This window comes from Siphateles boraxobius, unplaced genomic scaffold, assembly GCF_051911475.1.
Source record: "Siphateles boraxobius isolate OS27281-9 unplaced genomic scaffold, OSU_SipBor_1 15, whole genome shotgun sequence".
In the NCBI taxonomy this organism is placed as follows: domain Eukaryota; kingdom Metazoa; phylum Chordata; class Actinopteri; order Cypriniformes; family Leuciscidae; genus Siphateles; species Siphateles boraxobius.
The window spans coordinates 4,116,447-4,133,121 of record NW_027508755.1 but is presented as its reverse complement, the minus strand read 5'-3'; the positions used below and the strand labels follow the sequence as shown (position 1 = coordinate 4,133,121).

At 38.0% G+C, this 16,675-nt stretch overlaps 2 protein-coding genes across 2 annotated transcripts in view; both read left to right on the top strand.

The window, feature by feature from the left end:
* Positions 1–16,675, top strand: part of LOC143738584 (5-hydroxytryptamine receptor 3A-like) — a 38,942-nt gene that overhangs the window by 14,926 nt on the left and 7,341 nt on the right. The gene's annotated exons all lie outside the window — the stretch shown is intronic.
* On the top strand, positions 10,746–15,488 carry LOC143738585 (uncharacterized). Its single transcript, XM_077230578.1, has 4 exons — positions 10,746–10,750; positions 12,745–12,830; positions 13,165–14,174; positions 14,529–15,488. Exons 1-4 carry the CDS (start codon positions 10,746–10,748, stop codon positions 15,486–15,488), a joined length of 2,061 nt encoding a protein of 686 aa, XP_077086693.1.

Here is a 16,675-nt window from a genome sequence, read left to right as displayed (position 1 = left end):
TTTGGGAATTACCCGTCTTTCGAATATCTGGGTATTGTGTTAAAAGGTGCTCCACGCATTTTACTTATCATTGTTTACAGGCCTCCAAAATACTCTCCAGCTTTTGCTGAGGACTTTACAGAACTGTTATCAACAATTTCCTCAGAGTTTGACTGCTTTGCCATTGCTGGAGATTTTAACATTCACATAGATAATGCAGAAACCAATATGGCAAAAGAAATCAAAACTGTTTTAAAAACTTTTGATCTGACTCAGCATGTACATGGACCCACACATAATCGTGGACACACTCTAGATTTACTTATCAGTAAGGGTCTAAACATTTCATCAATTGTTAATAAGGATGTAGCACTGTCTGATCATTTTTTGCATTTTCTTTGATATATTGATCTCTCCTGCCATTGAAGCTAGATCTGTGTCTGTCAAGAAGAGATGCTTAAATTAGAACACTAGTGTACTATTTATGAATGCTATATCTTTAACACCAAGCATATCTGCTGACTCTGTTGATGTTCTCCTTGATTCTTTTAACTCAAAAGTTAAGAGTGTAATTGATGATATTGCTCCTGTGAAAGTCAGGAAGAAGAGTGGCAGACAAAAAGCACCTTGGAGAAACTCAACAGCAGTGCAAAATATGAAAAGACAATGCAGAAAAGCAGAGCGCATGTGGCGGAAAACAAAACTTGTAGTCAATTATAACATCTACAAAGACAGCATCCATGCTTTCAATAAGGAACTAGGCAAAGCTAGACAGACTTTCTTCTCGAATATTATAAACAGCAATATAAACAACACGCGCACTCTTTTTGCTACTGTAGAGAGACTGACAAACCCCCCAAGCCAGATTCCCAGTGAAATGCTCTCAGAGAGCAAGTGCAGTGAGTTTGCTTCTTTCTTCTCTGAGAAAATCAATAATATCAGAAAGATGATCAGCTCATCCTTGAGTTGTGCTGGGGTCAGGCAGATCAGACAACAGCCTGAGAAAGTAGTCACTATGTCTGATTTCGAAGAAATTGAAAGCATAATTTTGGAAGAAACTGTACAGCACCTAAAAACATCAACCTGCGCCCTTGACGCACTTCCCACATCTTTTTTCAAAAATGTGTTACAAAGCTTGAATGGTAAATGGACTGCATTTATATAGCGCTTTCACAGACCCAATGGCCACCAAAGTGCTTTACATATTTGCCTCACATTCACCCATTCACACAGCGACGGCAGTGTCAGCCATGTAAGGCACCATCCAGCTCGTCAGGAGCAGCTGGGGTTAGGTGTCTTGCTCATGGACACCTCAACACTTGGTCAGGTCGAACCAGGGATCGAACCACCAACCTTTTGGTTTTTAGACAACCTACATAAACCACTGAGCCACTGCTGCCACAAGCAGAAGCAGATCTCCTAGAAGTGGTAAATGCCTAACTTCTCTCTGGGAGTTTTCATAACTCCCTGAAAACTGCAGTTGTCAAGCCCCTCTTGAAAAAGAGAAATCTGGATAAGACCATATTAAACAACTATAGACCAATCTGAAATCTTCCTTTCATAGGCAAGATCATTGAAAAAGTTGTCTTCAATCAGCTGAACAAATTCTTTAGCTCGAATGGATACTTTGACAATTTTCAATCCGGTTTCCGCATCACAGCACAGAGACAGCGCTCATAAAGATATTAAACGATATTCGCTTAAATACTGATACAAGCAAATTATCAGTGCTGGTACTACTCGACCTTAGTGCTGCATTTTACACTGTCGATCACAACATACTTCTTGACAGGCTGGAAAACTGGGTCGGGCTTTCTGGGATAGTCCTAAAATGGTTCAGGTCATACTTAGGAGGCAGAGGTTATTATGTGAGTATCGGAGACCATAAGTCTGAGTGGACACCCATGACATGCGGAGTCCTTCAAGGCTCAATTCTCGTGCCACTCCTATTCAACCTGTACATGCTCCCAATGAGCCAAATAATGAGAAATAACCAAATCGCTTACCATAGCTATGCAGACGACACACAGCTCTACTTATCCCTATCGCCTAACGATTGCAGCCCCATTGACTCCCTTTGCCAATGCATTGATGAAGTAAACAATTGGATGTGCCAAAACTTTCTTCAGTTAAACAAAGACAAAACTGAAGTCATTGCGTTTGGAAACAAAAATGAAGTTCTCAAGGTGAACGCATACCTTCAGTCTAGGGGTCAAACAACTAAAAATCAAGTCAGGAATCTTGGTGTGTTTCTGGAGTCAGACCTTAGTTTCAGTAGTCATGTCAAAGCAATAACTAAATCAGCATATTGTCACCTGAAAAATATTGCAAGAATTAGATGCTTTGTTTCCAGTCAAGACTTAGAAAAACTTGTGCATGCTTTTATCACCAGTAGGGTGGATTATTGTAATGGACTTCTCACTGGCCTTCCCAAAAAGACCATAAGACAGTTGCAGCTCATACAGAACGCTGCTGCTAGGATTCTGAGCAGAACCAGAAAATATGAACATATCACACCAGTCCTCAGGTCTTGACACTGGCTGCCAGTTACATTTAGGATTGATTTTAAAGTATTATTACTGGTATATAAATCATTCAATGGCCTAGGACCTCAATACATTGCAGATATGCTCACTGAATATAAACCAAACAGATCACTCAGATCATTAGGATCACATCAGCTAGAAATACCAAGGGTTCAATCTAAGCATGGCGAGTCCGCCTTTAGCTACTATGCTAGCCGCAGCTGGAACAGCTTCCAGAAGAGATCAGATGTGCTCCTACAGTAGTCACATTCAAATCCAGACTCAAAACACATCTGTTTAGCTGTGCATTTACTGAATGAGCACTGTACCACTGTTCGTCCGACTGTTTGTACTGTATTTTATTTTATGTTTTAATTATTCTGAATTCATTTGATTATTTCTGTATTTTATCTTTTATTCTAAACTGTTTTAATTATTCTGATTTCTTTTGATTATTTTAATATCTTCTATGTAAAGCACTTTGAATTACCATTGTGTATATGTGCTATATAAATAAACTTGCCTTGCCTTGCCTTTATAATTGCAATGTTTCATTTGTTGAAGGAGTTAACCATCTATTAAAAAGTAATCTATTCTGGTATAAGTCTGATTAACTGGGGAGTAATACGAATATTGCCGTGTGTTGGGGTGCAGGGTACTCCATGGATCTATTATTTTATAAGTTTTCATGAATTTCTCAACACTTTTTACCATTTTTGTCACAGTAGCCGGTCTATGTGATGACCTATCCAGGTCAGAATCAAGCACTAAATTAAAATCTCCCCCAATTATCAGTTGATGAGAGTCCATGTCGGGTATTTTTGATAACAATGAGTTTATAAATTGTTCATCATCAACGTTGGGAGCATATACATTTACTAATGTGATCAAATTATCATAAAGTTTACCAGTGACAATGATGAATCTGCCTTGAGAGTCCGGTATTATCTTTGAAGCGATAAACGGCACTGTTTTCTTAAATAATATTGCTGTTCCCCTACTCTTTGCACCGAAGTTAGAATGAAATATCTGTCCAATCCATTTATTGCGTAATCTGTTGTGATCTTGATTTTTCAAGTGTGTTTCTTGTAGAAAGCCAATATCCATGACTATTTTTTTCAAATGTGTTAAAATATTACTCCGTTGTATGGCTCCATTAAGCCCTTTGCAATTCCAAGTCACAAGTTGTGCGGAATTGTTTTAGCCGACATGGTGTTTACCTTGGTCATATTTAATTAATGCCTGGCAGTGAAAACTATTTTGTATGACATCCTCTGAAGTAGAACAAAGTCTGAACATATGAACTTTCCCAACATCCCTAAGCTAAACGTGCTAAGGTAAAAACAAAAAACAAACATGATCTTCATAAAGATCCCTAAGTCCATGGACTCTTGACTTACCACTTAACTCCTTAAGTTGTATACTATATACTAGTGGGTCAAATCACTTGTAGTTGTGGCCCACTCTTATTGAATAAAAGTAAACACAAATCAAATGTAGTAATTAACTTTAACTCCTTACCCATTTCCTAAACATGAAATTTAAATCCGATTGTTGTCCAATACACAGAGAGAAAAAAAACAAAACATATTGCTAATAATTATAATAATTACCCAACCTTGTTATAAACAAAACCTGAGGGGTAGGAGAATAAATAAATAAAATACAATAAAATAAATATACGTATATATATATACCTACATACACACACGTATATATATTTATATGCTTATACACACACACCCACACCTCCAGTTGATCCACCTGTCAACACCTCATTTTTCTTGTCAAATCAACATTACTCCAATATCCTCTAAATCATGTGGTACAGGCAAAAGAGAAGTGTCTTTAATGTGTTTTCTCTGGTGGCATTACAATTGTATGTTGAAAGGAATACTCAAATACCTTTAATCCTCTTCAACCTGTGTAGTTGAGGCCTGGGTTTTGATAAAGTTTTCGGCTGCCCGTGGGTCAGTGAATGAGTGTTTGGTGTTTGGTTGATCGTTATGATCAACTTTGCCAGGTAGTACAGACTGTAGGGCAAGGGTCGGCATGTAAGTATGGCAACGGGCCAAAAAAAAATGTTCGCCACTAGATGGTGGACCAGAACATTAGTTAAAGGATAATTTAAGAAATTAATTGATGAAAAATGCAACTAGAACTGCCTGTGACTGACTGTTACAATGTCTTTTGTAACTGGTAGTGAGCTGTTAAGGTCTTTGCACAATAAGTCCGAAATTCTCGTTCCAAATCTTTGCATGTTAAAAAATAAATACGACCTCACGTTGTGTCAATTACACACTGCCTCCAAAACTTTCTTCAGTCATAAAAAAATTCATTTTTTTAGATTTTCTGCGTTTTTCGCATCCGGACTCGGTGTGAAAGGACCTTTTACTCTGTGTTAAATCCTGTAGGTCAGTCATTAACAAAAAGCTACATGTGTGTGTCGGTGTCCGGGTTTTACACTGGATAAATTAATAAAACAGTAGTGACACGTAACCTGGCAAGTATCTTCAATCACCAACTTGCCACACAGACATATGTGGGAGATGCAGAATGGATAAAAAAAATAAAAAAAATAAAAGAGGACTTGAATAAGCCCATTAATGACATGTTTGAGTCATGCTCTTAACAAACTTTTATTTCCTCTTTCGTCTTTTTTTATTGTGAATAATAAATGTGTATAATTTTAATTTACGTGTTACACAATGGAGCCTAACTTATTGTAACAATTATTTGACGTAGCCTAATTTTAGACTCAGAATTATTCCTTGGCATCCTCAAGTACTAAACTGCATTTTTTTTAATTGTTTGCATGCTGGAGGTACACTATTATGTTGTGTGCAGAATGATGTTAACATTTGAGCTAGCTGGTGAGAGAAAATGGCACTATCAAAGAGTCTAAATATGAAAGTTGACAGCGAAAATGGGGCATAGGCTACAAAGAAGAATAAGACAACTATGCGTTCATCCTACCTAGTTTTGTGAATGCAAAGCCGTGTGTGTTATCTGCAACGAAGCGATCCACAGACTCTTTTTAAAATCTTTTTAGAACTTTTCAAATTAAAAGTTCTCAATTCATATCAAAATAAAACATTGCTGCAAAAACGTTCTTGTACTTTTATTTTGAAGGCAAATCACTAAAGACGAATTGATTGTGAGTAACTGTTGCTGTCATGACAGATCTGTTTCAGAATCAGCCACTATCAAAATAATCTGGCTGTGGGCGCGGGCCAGATATAATTGCTGGCGGGCCAGTTTTGGCCCACGGGCCGCCTGTTGCTGACCCCTGCTGTAGGGTATTCCAGCATTGCGTAGTTTCACCTTAACCGGGTTGAAAGAAGCTCGCAGCTTGCTGACCTCTGGACTCATATCCGGAAAGATATGTACAGGTGATCCTTTGTATAGAATAGATTGCCTTTCACTGCGTGAAAAGAGCTGTAATCGGGCATGTAAAACTCCTGAGTACTCCTGTGTACTCCACAAATAAACGTGTGTGTACGGGAGTTTGCTGTCCTGTCACATAATCCCGAATACTCCTGGATATGTACCAGAGTTTGGGGCACAGCAGGGAGCCACTAAGGGCCATCAGTTACCATGGTGAATAATCCCCCGGTCGGGGGCAATGCAAGGGAATATTAGCATTTCACACCTTTGGGACACAAGGCAGTGGCCTCCTTCAATTGGTCAGAGCTTACATTGGATTGGCTGCTCAATGCTTTGTCCCTCCTCTAAACCCCCAAACTATTGGTCCAGTTTATGGCCTCTTTTGGGTTTATTATTACTCATTATTAATATTTATTATCATTGGTGTTCATGGCTATAATGTCAAGACAATCAGATAGACAAAGTTGAGTTTGTTATTTTTATTATTTGTAAATGACACTGGGCCCATGACATATATATACACACAGTCAAAATTCTATAAATAAAAATACGTTAGCACAGAATACACTTTACTATTAGTCATACAATATATAACCCCATATAATATATAAGGCCTGTGTATAATATATAGAAAACAATATAATATACAAATACTTTAGAATATATAAATAGTACAATATTTAAATAATACAATTTATAAATAGATAACAATATGGAATTGTATGGAATATGTAAATGCAGTATATATATAGAAAAACTATATAGAATTGTATCTAATACAATCTATAAATAATACTATATAATATAAATAATACTAAATATAAAAAAAACAACAGAATATTCAAATTATACTATAGAATAATATTTAGATGCGTAATACTAAAATAATTCACAGGCCAGCTTCTGATGTCTCCACCGTGACTCGATCTGCACCAACTCTGATCCGAGGCCGAACAACCCACACTGACTTTCCATCTAAGACGGCATCCTCCTCTTCAGACATGTGGTCAACTGTTGCAGTCTTCCAGATAGCTGCCTCTTCCTCTGTCTGGAGAACGCCAGTCCTGCTGCTCAGCAGCTGCAAAATAGGAGGGGAAAAAGTAATTAAACCACTGAAAATATAAAATGGGTTGGGATGGGAGCCTCTCCCAGGCTGAGTCTTTTACTGAGATTTATATTTATTTATACTTACTCTTCTTTTTCTTTGTCTCATGCGCACAATGATCCTGCTGTCCTCCATCTTGTTTTTGTTCTCATCTTGGGCCATCCTGTAACCCCTTTTAACAGTTTCAAAATACGTCTTGCAGGATGCTAGAGAGAGGGAAATAGTGAGGGGGGAGAATGTGTTTATTTATAACTAACTAATCTATACAGTTAAATAGTTGTAGCCTTGGGACATTCTCTTGTGACTTACCTTTAACAACAGCAGGATCTACGTTCGGTACAGCCATGGAGACGCCATTAAAAAGATAGGTTGTGACCTCGAGGTTGTGGGGGGAGGATAGACTGTGGAGCAGTAATTAAAGAAGGTTGATTAAAAATATAATTTAGAAGAAAGGACTGTTATGAAACAATAGTTTTAAAGATATACCTTTTCAGTGGGTCATATTTGTGTATGTTGTTTTCCCCGTTGTGCAATCTCCGTACAGTTTCCTGTAAAAATCCAACATAATATGAGGGCTCAATTTAAATACATTAATAAATAAAGCACACAAAGTTAAGCGGACACCGCCAAATGTTTGTGACAGTCAGAAAATAACTTACCGCAACAGAATTATTCCCAGCTCTCTTTAATTTCTTTGAAGCAGGCTCCTCTTTTGCCTCTTTGAGCTCATTGATGTCAGCCTCCAACTTAGCCAACCTCTTGTCCATCGTCTCCAGCTTTTCAAATATCCTCTTCAAACTTGCATTTACCATATACACCAGTCTGTTTTCGTTCGGACTCAGAGTTTGAATAGCCACATTGTCCCGACGTAAAGGAGTAACATCTCTACTCCGCTCTCAGCCTAATCACCTTTCCTGAATACTAATGAGGGGGGCAGGGGAATAGGGGCAATCTTGAGCTGCCAGTACCAAAACAAATTAGCATTTACAAAGCCAAGCCATCAATTAACAGCATGTGGGCAGACAAGTTCCTGTTTTCGGGCCTTTGCGGACATTTATAGGTACGCATAACAAAGTTCCAAAGATCCCTGCCAAACAGCACATTTAGCGGGCATATTCATTGTCTGAATTCTCCCGTATACACCCCTTTTGACGCAGTGTTTGCTCCTGGATAGCTGCAGAATCTTCTCCCTGTCAGTGTAGTAATGTAGGCGAGCTATCATCACTCTTGGGCGCTCTCCTGCACGGGGTTTAGGGGCAAGGTTGGTGTTGGTGAATTGGTGATTCAAATTTTTCTTCGCCGAGCACTTCTGAAAAAAACTCCGCTATGAAGCGGCTTGGGTTCCCTGCCTCAGTATCTTCGCTAATTCTCACCACACGTAGGTTTTGCCTGCAACTTCTGTTCTTCATGTCCATGTAATTCTCCTGCAGTTTGTTGTAGTCTTTCTGTAAGGTTGCGTGTGCTTTGTCCATGGTGGTTATTTTGTCCGAAACATCACAGAGAGATCTTTCCATCTCTCTCTGTGTGTCAGTGTGGGCCCTATGCAGTGTTTCTATTTTCTGTGAGATTTCGTTTCGGAGCGTGTTAATGTCCGCTTTAGCTTCATCCCGTAGCGATGAGATGTCTTTGCGTATATATCAAGATGCATAATCTCGATTTCCACTTTAATATCATTCTTTACATTTTCGCGGTAGGCACGTAGTTCGCTTCGAAATATTCCCACAGAGAGAAGTGTTTCTTCTTCCGCCATTACGCCTTCGCCTTGTGAGCAGACCGGAGTTTCACTAGCTGGAAAGGTGTCAGCGGGGGTTTTGTTAGCCTGTGCTGCAATAGCATTTGCAGTGCCGGTTGAGGCCTTGTTAGCAGATGCATCGTTGGCCAGAGCAGTGTCCCCCGATGCAGGTGTGGCTTGTAGAGTTTTGTGTGTGTATCTCTGAGCACCCTTCATTCCAATATTGTCCTAAATTATTTTTATAGGTGAATTGCTGATAAAGAGTGATGTTTGTTGACCCAGGATATTTAAATTATTGAAACTTTTGCAGAGCTGCCTAACTTCGCTGCTCACTCCATTCGGCCGGAAGCGGAAGTCTTCTAGTATCTTTGACAGAAAAGGCTGATTCGAAATCGGCCTGTAATTGACTAATTCTGTAGGATCAAGTTGCGTTTTTTTAACAAGTGGTTTAATCATAGCCAGTATAAAAGTTTTTGGTACATATCCTAGTGACAAAGATGAATTAATGATATTAAGATCTATGACTTCTGGAAGCATCTCTTTTAGTAGCTTAGTCTAGCTAGGGTCTAACATACATGTTGTCGATTTAGATGATTTAACGAGTTTAGAAAATTCTTCCTCTCCTATAGCAATGAATTAATCAAATGTTTCATCAGTGAGACTACAATGCACTGCCTGATGCAATACTGTAGTAGACGGTTGCATAGTTATAATTTTATCCCTGATATTATCAATCTTGTAAGTAAAGAAGTTCATAAAGTCATTACTGCTGTGCTGCTTGGAAACGTCTGGGCTAGAAGCTTTATTTTTCGTTAATGTAGCCACTGTTCCAAATAAATACCTAGGGTTTTGTTTATTTTCTTCTAAAAGGGTTGAAAAATAAGCAGATCTAGCAGCTTTTAATGCCTCTCTGTATGCAATGATGCTCTCTTTCCATGAAATGCAAAATACCTCTAGATTTGTTTTCTTCCAGTTGCGCTCCATTTTTCTGGCTGCTCTCTTAAGGGCCTGAGTGTGCTCGTTGTACCATGGCGTTGGACTATTTTCTTTAATCTTCTTTAAGCGCAAAGGAGCAACTGTGTCTAAAGTGCTGGAAAAGAGAGAGTTAAAAGTTTCTGTCGCAATATCGAGTTATTCTAAGCTATCTGGGATGCTGAGAGGATAAAACTGATCAGGAAGATTATTGATAAAGCAACTTTTAGTGGCAGAAGTGATGGGTCTAACATATTTGTAACACGGAGTCAGCTTTGCAGCCTTGGCTAAATGAAGTTTACATGAGACTAGATAATGATCTGAGATGTCATTGCTCTGCTGCAGAATTTCCACGGCATCCACATTGATTCAATGTGATAATATTAGATCTAGAGTATGATTACGACAATGAGTAGGTCCTGAAACGTGTTGTCTAACTCCAATAGAGTTAAGAATGTCTTTAAATGCCAATCCCGATGTATCTTTTTCATTATCTACATGTATATTACAATTACCAACAATAAGGACTTTATCTGCAGCCAGTACTAACTCTGATAGAAAGTCAGCAAATTCATTGATAAAGTCTGTATGGTGCCCTTGTGTTCTGTATACAGTAGCCAGCGCAAATCTTAAATGTGATTTATCATTTGCACTATATATTTTTACATTAAGCACCAATACTTCAAAACAATTATATTTGAAACTAGACTTCTTAGTAATTCTGAAAATATTACTATAAATTACAGCAACACCTCCCCCTTTCAGACGAGGTTCATGTTTATAACCGTAATCTTGGGGGGTGGACTCATTTAAAGTAATGTAATCGTCTGGTTTTAGCCAGGTTTCTGTCAAACCCAGCACATCTAGGTTATAGTCTGTAATCATATCATTAACAGTAGTGCTTCTGAAGAAAGGGATCGAATATTCAGCAACCAAAGCTTTATCCTTTGTTCATTTGTATTAGATCTGTTTTTTATTTGTTGAACATCAATAAAATTTTTACTCTTAGATGGGTTTGGAAGTTTTTTGTATTTCCTAATTCCTAATGACGTGAGATGGCGAGCAGACGGTCGGTTTAGTCAGTTTGTCTGCTTCCTGACCCGAGCCCCAGAATGTCATGTTTGAGCTCTAAGACTATGTGCCATATTACTAGAGAGAAGAGCAGCACCATCTCACACAGCAAAATCCCCAGTGTTAAATTAACACTCCTGGTGTACATATAGGTCCAACTACAGGGTGTTAAAAATGAACACTGAAGCAGTGTTGAAGTTAATGACATAATTAAGTGCTTAATTAAGTGATGATTGGCCAGTAGTGGTGACACCTGATGTTAATAAGCAGAATCATTGAAGGAAAGAGAAACAACAAGAACGAAAAAAAGAGAAACACAAGAACTACTGACTTCGAGCCTTTACACATTATTGCACTTATTATTAACCAGTGTGACTTTATTTCTGTCATACATCTACAAAAGTTATTGAGAATCAACAGAAGTTTAGATGGCAATGTTTTATGGAAATTTTAATTTCAAGCCACCATTATGGTGGTCAGTGTTTGGCTCTTGAACCTTTTCATTTTTTATTTTTAGTTTTTCTCTGGCTGCTCCAACATTGTGTTTATAAAGCACATTTGTTATTGCATGAGAAAACCTGCTAACAATATGCTGTGATGATGACATTATCATCACGTAGTGACCTGATTCACTGATGTCATTCAGAGTCTGAATCTTTGACTGATTTTTTGTTTTAGCATTGGTGATTGTAGCCCTGAGATTCTACAGTTTGATATCAAACAGCAATATGAACAATTTTGAAAAATCTTTGTGCACTGGAGTCTTGTGTTTAGACACACAAACATCAAGAATCAGCATATGAATCACAACAATGGTGACAATTGATTGGTGGCTCCCATCATGCACTGCAATATGAACATTTCGTGTGATTGTCACCATTGTTGAGATTCATATGTAGATTTGTGATATCTGTGTTGGATTTTAAAACCTTCAGATTATTAAAGCACTGCTGGAATTAGCTACTGTAATGAATAGAACCTTAGTATATTCAATTTATAATGCTAGTTGAGTGAATCAGGACACTACAGGATTATAATTTAAACATCACCATCATGACCTGGGCTGTGATTCCCAAAAGCATTTTAAGCCTAACTTGATCGTAGAACGATAGCAACAAAATACCTGTACGATCAAATTAGGCTTACAATGCTTTCGGGAAACACAGCCCATGTCATGGTTTCTCTTGCAGTAACACATGTGCTTTATAAACACAGAGTAGGAGCAGCCAGAGAAAAATTGTGACCCAGCCTGTGAAACCCCGGCTAAAGTCGCAGAATCTAATTATGAGTAAAAGAGCGTCAAAGTAGTCATAGCCATAGCAATGACAAAAATAGGTCATGTGTGTTTATTGCTGTAAATGATAGATTATACCAAGGGTTTTCAGATGCAATACTCAAATTTTCATTTATAACATGATAAATACTAAAATTAATGATTTTATTGACACTACGTTATACTTTTGCGCAACAAAAAAAAAACGGACGCGGGCTTTCTAAACATTGATTTCAATTGTCTCCGGGTTTATTTTTCGGCGCAACAACACCTGCTGATTCTTATATCATTCAGTTCAGGAACTTCTTTTCGACTTATTTTCTATTAGAAAAAGTAAACAGACCTTAATATCAATCTGCACGAGCGGCAATCAGGTCAACACAATGAAAAAAAAAAAAATGCGACTTCAGCCGGGTTCAGATGTCTGAGGAGATTTTTCGTTTCATCGGCAAACATTTAACTTAAGAACAGTTTATTTGTTTTGTAGCTCAGTATTTTGCCAATTATATTAATTTCATTTGTATCATATAAGTGTCAATAATATAATATATAATTCGTTTGCTGGAGTAACTGTTAACTGCGTCGTTTTGACATCTGACAATGCAGCACCGAAGCATGAGAAGGAACGCAAAATACCTGATTGCTTAAACAGCTTGTTAGACATTAATCTCGGTGGAATTGCCCCAAATTGTGATTTAAGCGGTTTTATTGCGGATTATTTTCTGGAGGATGATGGTGAGGATGAACAGGACACATTCTTGGACGAAACTGACGAGGAATTTGACGGTAAGTTTTTGTCATTATAATGTTTTTTAAAGCTGAATATGTAATATACTGTCAGTGTTCAGCCAATGTAAGTTAATGCTATCACATAATTCATCCTGTGGCAAAAATAGTGGATTTAAATGTTTATTACATTTGCTGATTGGAATTGAGTCAGTTTAAATTAATTACGTTTATGACATGATGTTTATTTGTTTGATTACACTCTGAATTGAAGCCATGGCCATATAGCCATACCTGTTTTTTGTCCCTATGCCCTCCCCTCAATTAATCTGATCCAGTCTGATATTTTCATATAAAATGCTTCATTATCCATTTTAAATGTGGATTTTTTCAGGCAGTGACCAACATGATGATGAGGACGAGCCAGTTTTGGTGATTGAACCTCAAGCTATTAGTCTGGCGAATCTGAAGAGGGAACACCAACAAGAAGAATTTGCTTCTAATGCTGGAAGTCCAGATGTGAAACTTAAAATAGGTTTCTCTTGCAACTGCAAGTATTTCAATGCTGAAAAGTGTTCTTCATTTTTCAAGGAGGGAGAGTTGCTGTCACTCAGGATGAGTCATTTGGAGATGGACAATACTGTACTCGACATGGTAGTTTTAGCTCAAATACGAAGTCACTTGCACTGTGGGGAAGAAACCGCTAAATCAAAAAAAGGATCACAGACTGTGCGTAAACGTCGTCGTTTAGATTACTACTATGAGGGGCAGAAAATCTGTCGTGACACTTTTATGTATATGCATGCGGTGTTCAAGGATCGCCTAGCTGCATTGGTCCAGCATTATTTAGAGAATGGTGTGACCCCTAGGATGCATGGAAATAAGGGCAAGTTGCCTAAGCATGCCTTGGATGTAAATGACATTGAGAGAGTTGTGACATTTATCCACAATTATGCAGAAGAAAATGCAGTGCTGCTTCCTGGCAGAATTCCAGGATACAAAAGGGACGACCTAAAGCTACTGCCCTCTTCTGTCAGCAAAGTTGCCGTCCACAAACTGTACAGCGATTCTTGTGAGGTCAGTGGTCATCGAGCTGTGAGTGAACGCACATTTTACCGTCTCTGGCAGCAGTATGTGCCAAACGTGTTGCCAATGAAACCGATGTCAGATCTATGCTGGACCTGCCAAAAGAACAGTGCTTTATTGGTAAAGGCCTCAAAGAAAGACTTGGAGGAGAAAACAGAAGCACTAGTGAAAGCAGAGGAACATCTGTGGCAGGCCACAACAGAACGTTCATTCTACAACAGCAAGGTCCAGGAGTGCCGCAGAGTTTTAGCTGAGAAGGGTGTCTCCAAGCTGCTGGAGCCTGGGAACAGTGTAGCAAATTCATCAAATGATTTTGAGGTATTTTTTTCTATAATTTCCTTTTCTATCAGTCTATTAGTAATTCACATATTGAATGCATGGACATACTTGAAGTCACAACTGTGGTTGAATAATAAAAGTTAGTACATTACTGAAAGCTATTGAAAGTACTATTTACATTTTACATTATTTACACTACTGTATACTACACTACGGTTACTAAAATAGTTAAGTTATCAATCAGCTATTAAAAAAAATTACCTGCAATCTTGTGATGTCTTCCATCTCTGCCATTAAGCACTAACATGAGGGCACTCATCTGTTTTTTAATTGATTTTGATTTTTCTAACCTGTATTGACAAATTGAGTAAACATTTGGATATTATTTTTCAGGTTCATTACAGCTTTGACTTTGCTCAACAGCTGCATTATCCCCACAACCCCATGCAGCCAGGACCCATCTTCTTCAAGACTCCTCGCAAGTGTGCTGTGTTCGGCGTTGTAACAGAAGGGCTTCCACAGATGGTGATCTTCCTTCTAGATGAGGCAAGCATCACTGGCAAAGGGGCCAACTGTGTGATCAGTCTCCTGGACTACTTTTTTGAGAACTATGGTTTGAAGGAGACCCACTTGCACTTACATGCAGACAATTGCTCAGGAGAAAATAAAAACAATGCACTGGTTCAATACCTTCTTTGGCGCGTTGTAACGGGTAAGCATCAGAGGATCACTCTTTCATTCATGGTGGCTGGTCATACAAAGTTTGCTCCCGACTCCATGTTTGTTCTGTTCAAGCGCAAGTACAGGAATTCAAAGGTGGACTGCTTGGCTGATATTGAGAATGTTGTGCGGCAGGCTTCTCCAAGTGGTGTGCTGATTCCCCAACTTTGTGGTGATGAGATGGGCAATGTTATTGTCCCCATGTATGGCTGGAATTCCTACCTGTTACAGTTTTTCAAAAAGCTGCCATCAATCAAGCCACTCCATCACATTGAATGCAGAAGAGATGGAAGTGTAATGTGCAAGATCCTTTCACAGTCAGAGCCAGTCACATACAAGCTGCTGAAGTGTGACCCAGATGACGTGCCTTGTGAGAAACCTGCCACTCTGGTACCAGAAGGACTTAGCAACGAGAGGAAAATGTACCTCTTCAACGAGATTCGGGAATTTGTGGCCGAAAGATGTAAAGATCTGGTATTCCCTAATCCAACAATACAGAACAAGGTTCAGAGTGACGAAAACAACAACGCTGTCTATGCAGAGGTGCTGACTCCTGCTCCACCCCACACCCGTGGTCTTGGAAGTCCAAAAAAGATCCCACATGGTCTTGTCAAAAAAATGAAACTGGCTTAACTTAATTGACTTTGTAGTCTCTAAATGGAGCTGCTTATGTACATACTCTTATTTCTAATTTAAATATTAATTTTAGACTTTTTAATGAAAAAATTGAATACTTTTGTGAATAGAATCTGAGATTATTAAATATTTCGCATCTAGACAATTTTAGAATTTATACAAAATTTGAGACTGACCTGTTAAAGGGATAGTTCACCCAAAAATTTGAATTCTGTCATTATTTACTCAGCCTCATGTTGTTCCAAACCTGTATGAGTTTCTTTCTTCTGTTTAACACAAAATAAGACATTTTAAAGAATGCTGGTAACCAGACAGTTGGCAGCACCCATTGACTTCCATAGTGTTTTTTCTTATGGAAGTCAATGGGTGCCGCCAACTGTCTGGTTACCAGCATTCTTTAAAATGTCTTATTTTGTGTTCAGCAGAAGAAAGAAACTCATACAGGTTTGGAACAACATGAGGCTGAGTAAATAATGACAGAATTCTAATTTTTGGGTGAACTATTCCTTGAATATTTATTTATTTTTTACTCCAGATTTACTCAATGTTACACCGTGGCCCAGTAAGAGAATAAGATTTTCTGTCGAAATGTTATATGTTAATTAATTGATATATTATTGATATTATATTTTCACTGATATTTCATTTTACTAATAAAGTTATACAAATCATTCAACTGAATTGACATTGTAATTGCTACAATCAAGCTCTTGTGGTGGCCCCATTCGTTTCAATGTTTTTATGCTTTTAGCTTTTTGAACATGCGCATCATAATAAATAGGCCTGTTTTACAAAACTTTTAAGAATTTTCCCCAAAATGTGTCATATATCACTAAAAAGGGTATATGGCACATATGGAGGATAATTATGGATCAAATGTGTTGCAGCTTTAAAAATAAGCTTTTTTTAAAATTGGAATTTCTCAAAAACATGATTTTCTGAGCCTTACTCAGTCAATATTACAGATATCAAGGTTATATTTTCACAGAATGTTCTTTACATTAGATAGGATGATTTTATGTAGAAAACAGTGAATCACAAAAAAATGACTTTAGCTGGGTTTTCACAGACAGGGTCACAATTAATGTTAAGTGGCAAAGAGCCCAGAGCCGAACTAAAGCAAACACTGATCGCCATAACGGTGACATGAAACGAAACATTCCATAAAGCATTACCATCTAAAC